Genomic DNA, 16074 nt, shown 5'->3' with positions numbered 1-16074 from the left:
GATATTTCTCTGTATTGATGTTTTTAAGAGAACAATTTAAGGCCTTGTTTAATATTACTGAATATTCAACCTTCTTTTAGAGATGGAATAAATAATATCTCATTACTCTGTGACCAGGGTTCTCTCCTCTGGATCTTTTCATCTTAAGCCCTCACATTTTTCTCCAAAGAGCATTTAATAAATATATGTCAGAGACTCAGTGTTGGCTGAACCCTCTGGTCTTCCTAGATCTCACCAGGAGAATGTTTGTTTTAACTTCAGCACAGAGTGAGCTGCACTGACGCCAAGCGAGCTATATGTAGGAAATGTGTTTTCAAAGGGCCATCCTCAGGAGGACTTCCAAATAAAACGCTATGAGAGCAGGAGTAAGGATAAACTGTGGTCCATTTTTGTGAAATCCAATCTCCTTTCTCCTCCTTTTATGTTTGTTCTGTGTGCCAAATGGGTGAGACTCAAACGGCAGAGTGCCATGAGCATCCTTCCACTTTTTTCTGTGCCTGGAGATGGGCTGATCAAATGTTCACAGCCTACCCACCCCCCACACACACACTTAATGCCCCGTCTTTCAAGTCAAAGCCCAGGATATGGCATCTCAAGTTTGACATGCAACTGTGGCAGAGATAAGCAGTTTCAGTAGCAAACAACTATCCAAAAAACCTTGTGATTTATCCATACTGGACACATTTCTTGTAGCTGGTGGTATATTTTTCACATTAGCTCCTTCTTGGGATTAACAAACCAGTGCAAATCTTGTTTCATCCGTCCCTGGGTATTTAGTCTAGTGCCAGGCAAAGCTCAGATTAACATATGCTTACTCAGGATTAAGGATGATTTTTTTTTTTTAACTCTTCTGATCAGCAGTAAAATAGAATCTACACAGTTCAATGAATTCAACTCACCGGCTGTTTTTGTTAGTGCCGACAACTAATCCAAACTGGGCCACAACTTCCTTTGGGTTTACTTGGTGATGGTCAAGGGTCAGGCAGCCATGAACTCTTTTGCCCTGCTGTTAACCTGTGTCTCTTACTGCAGTGCTGCACACGATTGCACCACGGCCAAGAAGAGAAGAGCCGGGGAGCAGGCTGTGGGGGTCCCAGTGAACAAGAGAAAGTCCCTGCTCATGAAGCCCCGACACTACAGCCCCAGTGTGGACTGCGAGGAGGGACATGCTGACCAGATGGAGGCGGAGGGGCAGGACGGCCACCTGGAGACCAACCATCACCCCAGCACAGGTAGCAAGGGGCCTGGCCCCAGCTTTACTTCACTTCTTCCCCAGCACACAGACCCAGGCCCACCTTAGGGGGAACATGCGCGTGTGTGGTGGGAAAGCCCATCCCAACGTGGGATCAAAACCAGACACTGGTTTCCCTCAGCATCTGCTAGCAAGGACTGGTTTTCCTCTGTTACTGCAGGGAGGTCAAACACAAGCCACAGAGCATCCTTGCCCCTGGGCCGTTTGCAGGAGCACAAGCTTGGACTGTGCCTCTTTCTGCAGAAGGTAAAAGCTGCTCAGCCTTGCAGTTGAAAAGGACCTTGACTCAGCAAGGGGGCGGATGTCCAATCCCTAAAAGAGAAAACCTCAAAATGAGCTTTACAACATTTCCAAATGACATATGAGATGCAGTCTCTATTTTGAAATTTTACTTTGTTAATTTTTTACTGACGTTTATAACTGATTCACAGTATTAAGTTTCAGGTGTACAGCATAGTGTTCAGTATTTTTTCTATATAACATAAACAGTTATAATTGTATACCATAAAGAGTTATAATTCCCTGTTCTGTATGATATACCCTGTTGCTTATCTATTTTACACATAGTAGTTTACATCTCTTAATCACCCATCCCAAATTTTATTTTGAAATTTTTAGGATGTGCTTCTCCCCAGTTCACAGTCACACTCACTAGACCTGGTTGTCACAATACCTCCAGGAGCTAGACCATCACAGACCACTTTGTGCATGAGGCTGACATTGAAGGACATGCGAAGTATCTCAAAAGTTTTTTTTTAATTTTTAAATATAAATTTATTTATTTTAATTGGAGGTTAATTACTTTACAGTACTGTATTGGTTTTGCCATACATCAACATGAAGTTTGTTTTTAAAATACATGGAGATCTAAAGCTTGACTTAATTAGAAAGTGAAATTAAATGTACGTATCTGCTATTAGACCTAAGTATGGGCTTCCCTGGTAGCTCAGGCGGTCAAGAATCTGCCTGCAATGTGAGAGAACTGGGTTTGATCTCTGAGTTGGGAAAATCCCCTGGAGAAGGACATGCCAAACTACTCCAGTTTTCCTTTCTGGAGAATTCCATGGACAGAGGAGCCTGGCAGTACGTGGGTTGCAAAGAGTTGGACACCACTGAGCGAGTAACACTTTTCACTTTCATGTGCTGTTACATACACATTTTTTTGAATGTGTTTTTAAGTAATCAAAATACACCAAATAAATTGTCATTTGGAAAGAAGTATACATTATACAAGCCTAAGGCAATGAGATTCTTAGGTCATAAAAACCTACTGCATATAGAATGGTAGTAATTGCAATAGGAGTTAACAGAAAAAGTGTCAAAGTGTGTTGACTGAGTGGATGAAAATCTTGGAGCACAATCATCGGTCTCCAGTAATCTCAACTTGCATAGTGTGAGGTTCTGTAGTTAAAATAATTGTATTCTTATTTATTAGCGTTGGAGTAAATTTCCTGGCTTTTCTGTATTTAACATACATCTTCAAGCCTCATGGCCCATCTGTAAATTATCATCCTTGACTCTTTTGTTTGTTTGTTTCCTTGGGCCGGTCAGTTTTTTGTTGATTCCTAAAAACTGCAGGTTGAATCTAGTGTCAGGGAAAATCCTTGATTTAGTATGGTTAGACTTGAGGTATAAGGACATGCAAGAGACACGGGTTTGATCACTGGGTAAGAAAGATCCCCTGGAGTAGGAAATGGCAACCCACTCTAGTATTCTTGCTTGGGAAATCCCATGGACAGAGGAGCCTGGCGGGCTGCAGTCCATGGGGTCACAAAGAGTCGGACATGACTAAGCACAGCATATACACACAAAATAATTAATACCATTGACATTAATTTACCAAGTATTTAAGAAAATTGGCATCTTTTACACCAACACATTTTGCAGGTGCCATGAGGACCAGGTCTGTACCTGCCCACTGGCTTCCCACCTTCTGTTGTTGCTGAATGATCATTGTAGGTGCTTGATATTGAGCAGGAAAATATACTGTCAAATGTTCTCAGTTAAATATTCACTTATAAGCACTGATGGACATCTTTCTGCAGCTTCAGAAAGGTTCACTCTTTTTTATATTCAGTATTAGAACCACCACTACTAATAATGAATATGCTAAACTTACACTGTGGTGGCCATTACTTTTGATTCTCACTATATCCTGAGCACATAAATTGTATCAGTTAACCCACCCAACAGTGACATGACTGTGTAATTGTGACTACAGGTGTGCACATGAGACCACTGAGGACAAACGGGTTAATGCTGAAGGTGATGGAGCTTGTAGCTGTTGGAAAGAAGATAATTAAGAGACAGTTGAAGGACAAGCAAGATTCTGATCTCTCAGCTAACCATGCTCCATAATCCAATCCTCATGCTCTGAGTACCTTTAGAAGGCAGATTGGGCAAAGTCCCCACCATGTCAAGGCATGAAGTCACATGTTCAGAAATGACCAGTCCCAGGTGCTCCCTTCCCTGGTTGAGAGAGGAAAACTCTAACTGGCCTTCAGCCTCCTAAGCAAGTCCCCCAGAGAGAAATAGAGCTGGGTTTTCATCCAAGCCCAGCCTAAGGGCTTTTATCTACCATGCAGGTGCCCCAAGGTATTCACCTGACCAGGTGTGTGCCTGACTGTGTCTTCAGTGGGCAGTTTAGGTGATGAGAGAGGATACAAGCTCATGAAAGCTAAGGTCATGAACTTGAGTCCCTTTAGTGGCAAAATTGTGCCTCATGTGCCTTCTGCCAGTTATCTTTCCAAGAGCTGCCCGTGGGCAATAAGAGTGATAGAAGAGGGACTTGCCTGGTGGTCCAGTGACAAAGATTCTGAGCTCCCAATGCAGGAGGCCTGGGTGTGATCCCTGGTCAGGGAACTAGATCCCACATGCTGCAACTAAAGATCCTGTATGCTACGACAAAAACCCGTTGCCACAAAAGACACATTTTTAGAAAAAGAGCGATAGAAGAAAATTTAGATAAAAAAGACAGATGCACCTTTTCCACTGGGCCAAACAGAAGGCGAGCTCAAAGCACCATCAGGAGGCAGGTCGAGCTCATGCATTCCCAGTGCAGATGAAGGAAAGAAGGAGGGGTGAACCACTGTCTGGAGTCCCCCCCAGGCTGTGAGCACTAGCTCGTGAATCTGAGAAACTCCTCACACTCCTGGGAGCTCTGAGGGCTGGGGTGACATTTTGAACATATTATCTCTCAAGAAATAGCAAGTAAGGGATAAGCCACTCCCACTTAAAAACTTTGAAAGGCGAATTCATTTCTTAGGGCTTTTATTCTCAGCAAAACTGATGTAACTCAGGAGCCCTGGAAAACTAAGTTATGTGTAAAAATCATTTAGCTAGAAACAGAATTAAAATCCGAAACTTAGTTATACTAAAGGAATCAAACTCAAAATGTGTTGGGACTTTCAGAGGCTTTCTTTCTTTTAATATTTATTTTTAGTTTTGGCTGCATGGGGTCTTAGTTGCAGTGCGCACTTTCTCTAGTTGCAGCGCACAGGCTTAGTTGCCCCACAGCATGTGGGATCTTAGTTCCCCAACGTGGACTTGAATCTGTGTCCCTGCTTTGGAAGGCAGATTCTTAACCACTGGACCACCAGAAGGATTTCTTTTGTTTAAGCCGTTTTGATGCAGAACAGCTGACATGCATAGTCACTGCTCTGTACATTCAGGATTACCAGACCCCTCAGAGAAGAGACTTTGATGTAAAGGAAATCGAAAAATGTGAGCTTTTACATATCAGGCCCCCAAAAGAACAGTTTATTTATTTTTTGCTCTATGAGGAAAGTGTTGCCCCTCTCCAAGCCCAGGAGTGTGCCAGAGGAACTTTCCATCACGTGTTGTTGTGAGATGCACTATGTTAGTTTTTGCTTTGTTGTTGTGTTTGTTTTATATATTTTTATTTATACATTAGGTTGTGTTGTTTTTCATCACCAGTTAGCTGACAGGTGTATTTTAGTATTTTCCTATAATTCAGTCTTGATAGTATCCAGATTTGGGCAAACAGTAGGCACCTGGCTTCAGAGTTGACTCTTAGCCCCTCCATTGGCTGGCCATGTGAACTGGGCAAGCCCTTAGCTTTCTAGAACCCTGGTTTCCCTTTGGTAGAAGAGATTCAAAAGTAACTTTCTTGGAGTTATTGTGAAGATTAAATGAAATAAGTAACTGGACATCATACCAGGGACATACCAGTTTATTGTCAGGATATCTTATTATTGGCTCATTGGTCACTGGGATATCGGATCATCCTTTTTTAAAAAAGTTTTGACTGTGCTGAGTCTTTGTTGTGGCTCTAGGCTTTCTCTAGTTGCAGCACGAGGGGACTTCTCTGGTTGCAGAGCACAGGTTCTAGAACACGTGGGCTCCACAGTTGGCAGCACTGGGCTCAGTAGTTGCAGTGCACCAGCTTCATTGCTCCGAGGCATGTGGGGTCTTAGTTCCCCAACCAGGGATTGAGCCCGTGTCCTCTACATTGAAAGGTGGATTCTCAACCACTGGGCTACCAGGGGAGCCCCTTATCATTGCTTTAAAGATGAGGACCTGGGACTCCAAGGACACTGGCCTGCCTGAGCTCACACAGGTCATGACCCCAGTCTCTGGACTTCAGAGCTGCAGGGGAGTCTCCCTCCACGCTGTGCACAGACCCTCCCGTCCCCCAGGCAGCTGGTGATCACAGCGTGTGTGATGTAGACAGTGGCGACCAGGGCTGAGTCCTCTTCAGATGCAAGACTGGGCCCTCCCATGGCCAGCGGGTCACTACTCACTCCAGATGAAGACAGGGCCCACCTTGTCCAGGTGGAGGCTCCTGTGTCTCCTCTGCCATCGCTCGTTCTGCTGCAGCGTCAGGAAAGGGACAGTGTCCATCCTTTACTGATGACCCGCAGGGTGTCAGCTGCTCTCCCATGAGGCTGAGGAGCCATCGCAGTTGACACAGACACGTGCCAGGCCCAGACTCAAATGGGGTCCCCAGCACAGGCCTCGTGGGTTATTTCAAGGGCAGAAGCACAAAAGAGATGACTGAGCCACCCCGGAAAATAAAATTGCATGCACATAGAGAATATAGGCAGCCTGGGCACCCCGTCACAGACCTGTCAGGCTCGAAGGGAACTCAGTGTCTCTCTCTGTGACAATGACAGCGACAGCAGCGGGTGGGCGCGGGGCAGGTTGGTTGGCAGGTTTGCTGAGCATGCCTGGAAACCCCCGGACACCGCACGCCGGCACCTCTCCCGGCAGGGCGCCTCTCTTTCTGAAGAATAATTAATAAATATTTTCTTTTAGCATATAACCAACAGTTGAACCAAACAATTATGGAAACTGGAAGTGACCCAAAACGCTCGCATTGGCAGCGGCTCGGTGACACGCATTGTCGGGCACACGTGCACGGCTGTCACCCCGCCTCTCCGACGATCTGCACTTAATAGGAATATTTTAAACTATGTAGCTAAGCAACAGAGGTAATTGTTGCTTTCCAGAGCTTTTGTTAGCACTCTCACACAGCCCAAATATGCATAATTAGGTATAATGTCTATAAATCATTATTGTACACATGTGGGTACTTAAGTGGAGTTGAGAGAATAGTTCAATGAATTGAGCATATTCACGGAAAACGCTTTTTATTTGTTTTCTGTAGTTCATAATACTCTAAAATTATCATAACCCTTTACACTTTCTCTTAATAGCCAGCCATGATATTGAGAAAAACTTCATTTGCATTTTAGACTATGTTTAATATATTATTTAAACCTGGAGTTCCTCTGATATGAATTCAGGAGAGGATAGACCATCCTCTCAAATATTATGGGCTGGTTTTTGCCAGCCTCTTTTCTAGGAAGTAAAATGTTAAATTTTTCAGTTTATGTTGAATAGATCCCAACAAAGGACTGCACCCTATAATCAGTGGTATTTAAAGGGGCTAGTGTTTTGACTCAATTCTTCTCTTCATCCAAAAATGCTTTTAGTTACTATGGCAATATTTACTTGATCCTGGCAGTCCAGTGTTGATTTAGGGAGATAATTACCAGAAAGGAAGATGATGGAGATGTATTTTTGAGTGTCCTTGTCAGAGACAATGTTTATAAAAAATTAAATGGGACCCAAAAAAAAGGCATATTGTCTTCTGCACAGACACCCTCTCCTGCAGCCCTTCCGTGGGACGCCTGTGCTTTTCTTCCTTCCCAAGATGTGCATTAACGCAGAATGCCCTGCACTTGGTGTCTTTAACAGTCTTTAAGGAGGCTTATTATTTTGTCTTCCCATCCCCCACTCTGCCTGTAGAGAGACACAGAAATGGTCCTGCTTTTTTTTTTTTTTTGTCTTCATGAATGCCAGGGACCACTGCCGGGTTGTCTGGTGTATTTCATAGGCTGGCAACGCTGAGCTCCCTGGGCAACCCCTCCCCAGGTGCCAGGCTGGGGCTGGGGCACCCATGGACCTGAACCTCAGTTGGTGTGTTTGCACGGGGACAGTGTATATAAATAAACACACAGTCTGTCACCCCGACTAGGCCACTGCCAAGAGGGAAAGGGGGTGACACTGATGGCTGCCCTGGATGTGAATACAACAAGGACAGACGGGTACTTGGGCTCCTGTCCTCAGTCTCAGGCCTTCTCGACCATCAGGACTGGGAACAACTAGCTGACATCCAGCATCCTCCAACTATCCCTACCTCCCTTTTCACATAAGTGTACATGGGTACCAGGCCAGAAACAGTGCTACTGGTCAAGGCATTATTCCATCTTACTCTTTTTCCATGTACTTGTGTTTCCCTTGGTGTGGAATTTTCATGTTACAGGTATGAAAGTGATCAGGGCTTCTTTTAGTTATCATCTCTGTGTAGATGTGTTGTGTATTTTAGCTAACATTCCATAAAATCTGAAAGTTTGTTTGGGATACTACAGAAGTAGAGAAAATCAGCTAATAAGCTTTGAAAATATATTGCCAGCTAGCAGAGAAAACCAATGAATACGTCCTTTAAAATGTATAATAGGACATATATTTGATTTTCTTCCAGTTGGCTGAGACTTGCAAATATAAGAGGTACAGTAATGTGAATTTCACATTCAGAACTCTGATGGTTGAGCATTTATTTCAGTAACTAAACACACTTAGCTCTGACATGTTGAAAATTCAAATAGCTCATTTCTTTAAAGGTAATTCTTAAGAACATTAAGGTCTGAATTTTATTTTGTTTTGTCGAGAGTGTATATTTTTCTACCCAATGTTTATAAAACTGATGGAGTCCACATATTCACATATTGCATCTATTATATATGTATGTGTGTGTGCTAAGTCACTTCAGTCGCGTCTGACTCTTTGCAACCCTATGGACTGTAGACTTCCAGGTTCCTCTGTCTATGGAATTCTCCAGGCAAGAATACTGGAGTGGGTTTCCATGCCCTCCTCCAGGGAATCTTCTTGACCCAGGGTTCGAACCCGTGTCTCCTGCACTGCAGGTGGATTCTTTACTGCTGAGCCACCAGGGAAGCCCATTGTATATGTATCTATTTATTTATTGATCATTGTAATTTTCTTAAAATATTTTTATTCTTGATTTTCAAATAATGGCTTTCTTTTTCTCCGTGAAGAAATCATGATAAAACCCATGGATGAGAAGTTTCATTCAACCGCACAAGAAAACTCAGATGGGAAGGAAGACAGATATGGCTGTTATCAGGAACTCGTGGTCAAATCTCTAATGCACTTGGGGACACTGGAAAAAAGTGCATCTGTTCAGACCATAAGTGAAAACTTAAACGACAGTGGCATCCAATCTCTAAAAGCAGAGGGGGACGAAGTGGACGAGTGCTTTTTGGTTCCTTCCGACGATGGGAAAGATAAGACTGACAACTCCCAGCTGCGGTTCTCGCCCTCCTCCGACAGCGACAGTAACTCTGAAAGTGTGGAGAATGGTTGGGACAGCGGCTCCAACTTCTCAGAAGAAGCCAAACCTCCGAGGGTCCCAAAGTATGTTTTAGTGGATGATAGCAAAGACCTACTGGAAGTTCCTGAAATAAAAACTGAAGGCAACAAGTTTATCGCCTGCAAAAATGTGTGTGATTCAGAGACAGAAAGGAAAGACCCTCAGAACACTCCATTGGACCCATCAGATGGCCCAGCCCAGCCCTCCTTCCCAGGGAGTGAGGACCGCAGTCACGGGCGTGGGTGTCCGGCCGCGGGGACGGAGGAGGCCGCTGCCCTGGAGAAAGCCAAGGGGAACCTGAGTCTGCTGGAGCAGGCGATTGCCCTGCAGGCTGAGCGAGGCTGCGTCTTCCACAACACCTACAAAGAGCTGGACCGCTTTTTGCTGGAGCATCTCTCGGGGGAGAGGAGGCAAACTAAAGTCATCGACATGGGTGGAAGACAAGTCTTTCCCAATAAACGTAAGACCCAGTTTTGCTTTTATTTCATTTAAAATTGCTTTAGAGTTGGGAGTGGAGAACGAGTGAGATTTGATTGCTTCTGCCAGATAGCTTTTTGACAATTTAACACAGTTTAAAAATCTAATTTGTACTATAAAATTACCAAAATTTTCTCCTATTCTCTAGTTTGTTCTCAGATCAAGCTTGGTTGGTTTTACTTGGTTTTCACACACAAGAAAAATCATTGACTGCATTTCTCTTAATATGACTTTTTAAAAATATATGGTACTTTTTTAAAAAAGTGGTATGTTGGATACGTTAGAAGTACATTAGTATTTACTGAATTTTAACTGTTCTTTCCCACCCTCTTTCTGGGATCATCTCACTGGCTTGGAGTTTCGTCAACATCAGGCTACTTGCAAGCCAGGCAAGATGTTCTCATCATTCTTGGGACGAGACTGGGAGCTAATTCCTTTGTAAGCCTATGCTTTAAACAAGCTCTCTGACTCTGGGTCTGGAAGCATCTGGACCAAACTTGAATGAGAAAGTCAATGTGCTTGGAGGAGACCTTAAATCGATCCCCAGACTTTGGGAAATTGCACCTCCCATGAAGATGTACCCCACCACCCCCACCGAGTCTTGCACTGTGTGGGCCTGGTGATGCGTCCTTCAGTTAAGTGGGGTTTCCCAAGGGGGTGGTCCTTAAGGGCAACCTACTCCAGTGCACTGGATCCTCCTCCAGGGGATCTTCCCTCCGCAGGGATCAAGCCTGTGTCTTCTGCATCTCCTGCATTGCAGGTGGATTCTTCATCACTTTACCACCTGGGAAGCCCTAAGTTACACATATACAAATATCTGTTCTTTTTCAGATTCTTTTCCCATGTGGGTCATTATAGAATATTCAGTATAATTCCCTGTGCTATACAGTAGGTCCTTGTTAGTTATCTATTTTACATGTAGTAGTGTGTATATGTCATTCCTCAATTCCTAATTTCTCTCTCCCACCCCACTCTTCCCCACTGGTAACCTTAAGTTCATTTTCTATGTCTGTGAGTCTGTTTCATGGATAGGTACCATTTTTTTTGATATTCCACATATAAGCAACATCATATGATGTTTGTCTTTCTCTGTCTGACTTACTTCACTTAGTATGATAATCTCTGGGTCCATCCATGTTGCTGAAAATGGTATTATTTTATTCTTTTTTTATGGCTGAGTAATATTCCACTGCATGTACATATCACATCTTCTTTATCCATTCTCTGTCAGTGGACATTTAGGCTCATCCATATCTTGGCAATGGAATGAAAAGTGCAGCAATGAACATTAGGGTGTATATGTCCTTTTGAACCAAACCACATTTTCCTCCAGATATGTGCCCAGGGGTGGGGTGGCTGGATCATATGGTAACTCTGACTTTAGTTTTCTGAGGAACCTCCATACTGTGCTCTATAGTGGTTGTACCAGTTTACATTCCCACCAGTGGTGCAGAAGGGTTCCTTTTCCCCACACCCTCTCTAGCATTTTTTTGTTCATAGACATTTTAATGATGGTCATTCTGACTGGTGTGAAGTGGTACCTCACTGTAGTTTTGATTTACATGTCTCTAATAATTAGCAATGTTGAGCATCTTTTCCTGTGCATAACTTGCTTTTTTTAAAGCAAGTTCCTGAGGCGATTCTTGGACACCGTAAAATCTGAGAATCGCAGAGTTAAGGGAGGAATATCCTAGAGAAGGCCAAGTTTGGGGATTTGCAGGATTGATGAGAATAATGTGCTGTCTGGCGAGATGTTTTGATCACTGAAATTTACCGAGAAATAAGGAGGGTATTTTAAATCCATTTTAGTACTCACCTGCAATCTTGTCTAATACTGTGTTGCAACTCATCTCTGAGGAAAAAAGAGTAAAACAATGTCATTTGGTGAGGGATAAGACAAGTAGTTCTTTGGGTACATACTGTAAGGGCTGAACATTAAGGACCAGCATGTAGTCTGGGGCAGGATGCTGTATAAGCAGCCCTGAGCACTCCATTTACACTCAGCTTGGAAACTTACCCGTGTGTGTGTGTGTGTGTGTGTGTGTGTGTGTGTGTGTGTGTGCATGTGTATGTGTTTTAATGAACAACAAAATCAGAAAAAAAGATGAAATTTACTTCCTATTTCCAAACCCCATCATTTCTAAAGCACTCTATTTCCTCCCTTCTAAGACACACAGTTTTCCCATTTTAGCATCTCTGTAGAATTAGAAGGGTGTGCCATTATTCAGTTTTCAATTGTTTTTCCTTTCTCACTGGCACACAGAATAATGTTTTCTCTTGCAACTGATGGCATCTTCAGCCACTGATATCTCGACTTCGGAGACACTTTGTTTGTTCCACAGTTTAAAACACATGATAATTCTTTGGTCTCTTTTACAGAACTTTCAAAATGTTTTTTGTTTACAAACATTAGCAAGGCAATAGAATGTGAGTTAGGGAATACAGGTCATGGTGGAGGCTTAGAGAATCGCTGATGGAACTAGATGAGTCCACGGTGTAGCCTGTGTGTGTGTGTGTGTGTGTGTGTGTGTGTGTGTGTGTGTGTAGGGGGTGAGATCATGCCTTGGGGTGTCAAGTCCATGCAGGGAACTTCATTCCAGACAGGAAGAAACAGGCAGAACAGTGAAGCCAACTGCAGGGACTTCAGGCTTCTCCCAGAGGATGTCCAAGTTCATACTCTTCCTCTCATCCCTGGTGTGGGATCATAAGAGGAGCTATTTTTTTTCTCTTGAGAGTATATTCCATGCACCTAAGTAAACATCAGGTTTCCCAGGTGTCTCAGTGGTAAAGAATCCACCTGCCAAAACAAAAGATGCAGATTCAATCCCTAAGCCAGGAAGATCCCCTGGAGGAGGAAATGGCTACCCACTCCAGTATTCTTGCCTGAGAAATCTCATGGACAGAGGAGCCTGGTGGGCTACAGTCCATAGGGTCTCAAAGAGTTGGACACAAACTGAGTGATGAAACAACGGCAAGTTAGCACTAATTTCCCATGCGCCTTGGGCATGGGACTTTGCTCTCTGAGAATACTAGGATTTTAAAGTATTGTTTCACCCAAGTCTTAAGTTACCGGGTTTGGCTGTCCTGTTGCCACCAGCCACAGGGAGATTTTGGGTCGCAAGGTAAGTAGAGTCACCGTATAATTTATTCTACAGCCTGTGACATTTTCAGGGTGAAGGGGAGCCATGAGAACAAGCCCACGAGTCCATCAGGATGTCAGGTCACCAGAGTGCAAGGTCATTTTCATTAAGCAGCATCCAGGAAAGAAAATGAAGAAAGAAAAGCCAGGCCAGAGAGCCCTCTCATCCCCAGAGCTGCTGCTGCGCTTGGTTCAGGCACGGGGCTGGTCCTAGAGAGCACTGAGGGCATATTTGTACCCACAAGGAGAGGATGGCAGACATGGCCCCAACCTGGGCAGGGGCCAGCCTCCCTTATCTCCCACACCCCCTCTGGCTTCCCGCAGGCAGATAGCATGGCCAGACCTCTCACCGTGGTTTGGAAATGCGGCCTCACCTGGCCAAGATCCGAGGGAGGGAGGCCATCAGAATTCAGGTCGCTTCTTCTTTCCAATGCGCTCTCGTGGGGTGTCAGCACCCCCCATCCTAATTTCATGTTAATCAAACATTGAGGGTTTTGACTAGCTTTCTGCAGACATTCTGTACCCAAACGAACTTGAAATTTGGCAGCATTTTCAGACTCAGTGAAAAATAGCCCCACAAAATCATACAATATGTCAGAACTCTTCATACGTCCCTTTGTCTCTCACAGAAAACAATATAGTCTCCACATCCTGGCATTAAATGCTGTCTCTGGAAACATGCACACTGGCTATTCCAGTATCCCTTTCCACCAACCACGTCCTTTCCCTGCCGATCCCTGGCCCCCCCACCCCAGGCAGCACTTCTAACTCCAAGGGTCCTTGGCTCCTCCCGCTTTGTTAAAACCAGCACCCCCGCCCCACCCCCAATAATTGCATTACACGCGACCTGCTGTGCCCATCTGCCCAGCACCGTTTACCCTCTGAAAACTGGGGTGACATGGCCACACTGAGGCACGTCTGCTTCCACGATATTCATCGGGCAGCACTGCCTGGCGCTCCGTGCCACTTCTGGAGCTGGAGCACATGGCCCTTGGCGTCCTTGCAGCTGGACGCCCGCACCCCTCGCCTGTGGCTTCCTAGCGGCAGGACCTCGTGGACTGTTGACTTTCACTCTCAGCACTATGTGTTCCTGATTCCTGACAATGGAGTTCTGATGAGCCGCAGTCTCTGCACCATGCTGGTCCTTTTTCTGAGGCCCTCTCTGCCCGTTCTGGTCCTGGTTCTCTAGAAGCCCTGATATGAGGGATGTGAGGGGCAGACCTGTCCCAAGCTGGCATTGTCACTTCACTCACTAGTTAAGAGTGCAGTTTCACCTCTGAGAATGCATTTTGCTTTTAAGCTTATCTACCCTCTCAGTCATGAATATAAACATATTCGTATTTAGTCCTCATTTATTTTATGTATTGATGTAATCCTTGATCTGACCCTCAGGCTTCCCCAGTGGTTAAGGGGTAAAGAATCCGCCTCTAATGAAGGCGACGCAGGAGACACAGTTCCAATCCCTGGGTCAGGACGATCCCCTGGAGAAGGAAATGGCAACCCTCTCCAGTATTGTTGCCTGGAGAATTCCATGGACAGAGGAGCCTGCTGGGCTACAGTTTATGGGATCGCAGAGTCGGACATGACGGTGCACACGTGCACACACAGGCGCACATACTCACACTTATTATCTAAGCCCCAGCCTCATGTGTGCTGGGAAATGAGGACCCTGAGCTGTCTTCCGCCCACATCCTCTAGGCCGCCTGACTGTGTGGGTTACTAAGGGTCCCTTTCCTCTACCAGCTGCGCATGTGGTCTACCCACATCCCCTACCATGTTCTGACAGCGCCCTGTAAACCACTCCAGCCTGCCCCACTCTCTTGCTCCCACACTTTGCAGGTCTCCCCTAAGGGCGCATCCTTGCCAGGCCTCTGTCTTCAGTTTCTGCACCAGGAGTGAAACCATGGTCCCTTCTCCTCCGTGGCTGCTGCGAGTTGATCCAGGGCTGTGGACCATGGGGGTCTGGGCTTCCTGGGCCCCTGCGGCCCTGTCCACCGGCCGGGACTGGCGAGAGGTGACCTCTTGTCAGGTCAGCCTCCCAACGTGGCTGGAACCCAGAGCCCTGGGACCACTGCACCTGCCACCAGGACCCACTGGGCTGGCCAGGCAGTCCCTCCTCAAATAGGACAGCTTCTTCATCGCGTGATGGTTGAGCCTGGCTTTTCCAGATTCCCTCAATAAGAGAGTGTGGGTTTAAATAAATTCCTTTTCTTCTGCTTTTCTGGAGCCTACTCATGCTCTGGTGTAGGGCTGACTTTTCACAACTACGACCTGACACGACAGCTTGAGACTGTCTCTGTGTTTCGACACACCCTCGCCCTGTCTCAGCCTCTGCTTAAGATACCAAGAAAATCAGAGAGAAAGCACTTGTTCTGCTCCCGCGGGTCTTAGTGGAGGGTCTTATTCAGGGTGATTTGAGGCGAGTGTTTATTATGTGGAGGCTGAGCAGCGTGAGAAGACCGCCCCCGCAAGGGCCGCTCTCTGAAGGGAGGGTGAGGACTGACCAGCTGTCTTTCCGTTTAATTCCTCCGTAGACTCACCGAGGCCTGAGAAGAGGGAGACCAAGTGCCCCATCCCCGGGTGTGACGGCACAGGGCACGTGACGGGACTATACCCCCACCACCGCAGCCTTTCGGGGTGCCCCCACAAAGTGCGGGTCCCGCTGGAGAGTGAGTGCCACCCAGCCCTGGAAGAAGTCCGTGGGGTCGCCCACTTTCTCCTCCAGTTTGGGATTAGACATGGAAACACCAAGTTTTCTGTGTCAAGACAATTTCCGTCTAGTGGGGTGTTTTAAAATACAACGTATTCATAAAAACATTGGGGTGCAGTGAGGCCAATAGATCAAGAGATGACTGGTGTTGTAAACATAACTTGCTTCTCACAGTTCCCAAGAGGAGGGGGCTCCTCAGGCCAGGCGGGGCCCCCAGGGAAGCACCAGGGCCAGAAGGGAAGGTGGGGAGTTGAGGAGAGCGGGGACGAATCGTTGGCAAGAGGCTTCGCTGAAGTAAGCTGGTCTCAGATCGACCAGTTGGAATTTTTCCTGGGAGCTCTGGAGCTTGGGGGCTGTCTGTGGTTGTCTGGGACCTGGCCCTGGGGGTTAGAACAGGTGGAGAGTGTCCTGGAGTGAGAATCAGATGGGAGAGGATGTCAGACGTGGACTCCAACTGTCTGGTTTGCATTTGAAAAGTTTTTACAACCTCTGGGAATTAGGGAGCCGCAGGTGGGGTCATCTCCCCAGAGTCAGCAAGACCCCAGTGTCAAGGCATCAGAATATACAGGAGATAAAAG

General features: G+C 45.7%; 1 protein-coding gene across 1 annotated transcript in view; it reads left to right on the top strand.

The window, feature by feature from the left end:
- Nucleotides 1-988: 988 nt before the first annotated feature.
- The window catches only part of ST18 (ST18 C2H2C-type zinc finger transcription factor), a 58465-nt gene continuing 43379 nt past the window's right edge, over nt 989-16074 (top strand). Inside the window, exons 1-4 of the mRNA XM_052651568.1 lie at nt 989-1232; nt 1496-1498; nt 8836-9630; nt 15321-15455. Of these exons, the coding sequence (XP_052507528.1) occupies nt 989-1232; nt 1496-1498; nt 8836-9630; nt 15321-15455 (1177 nt within the window). The remainder of the gene's footprint in view (nt 1233-1495; nt 1499-8835; nt 9631-15320; nt 15456-16074) is intronic.

This window comes from Budorcas taxicolor, chromosome 14, assembly GCF_023091745.1.
Source record: "Budorcas taxicolor isolate Tak-1 chromosome 14, Takin1.1, whole genome shotgun sequence".
In the NCBI taxonomy this organism is placed as follows: Eukaryota; Metazoa; Chordata; class Mammalia; order Artiodactyla; family Bovidae; genus Budorcas; species Budorcas taxicolor.
This window is presented reverse-complemented; position numbering and strand designations above follow the sequence as displayed.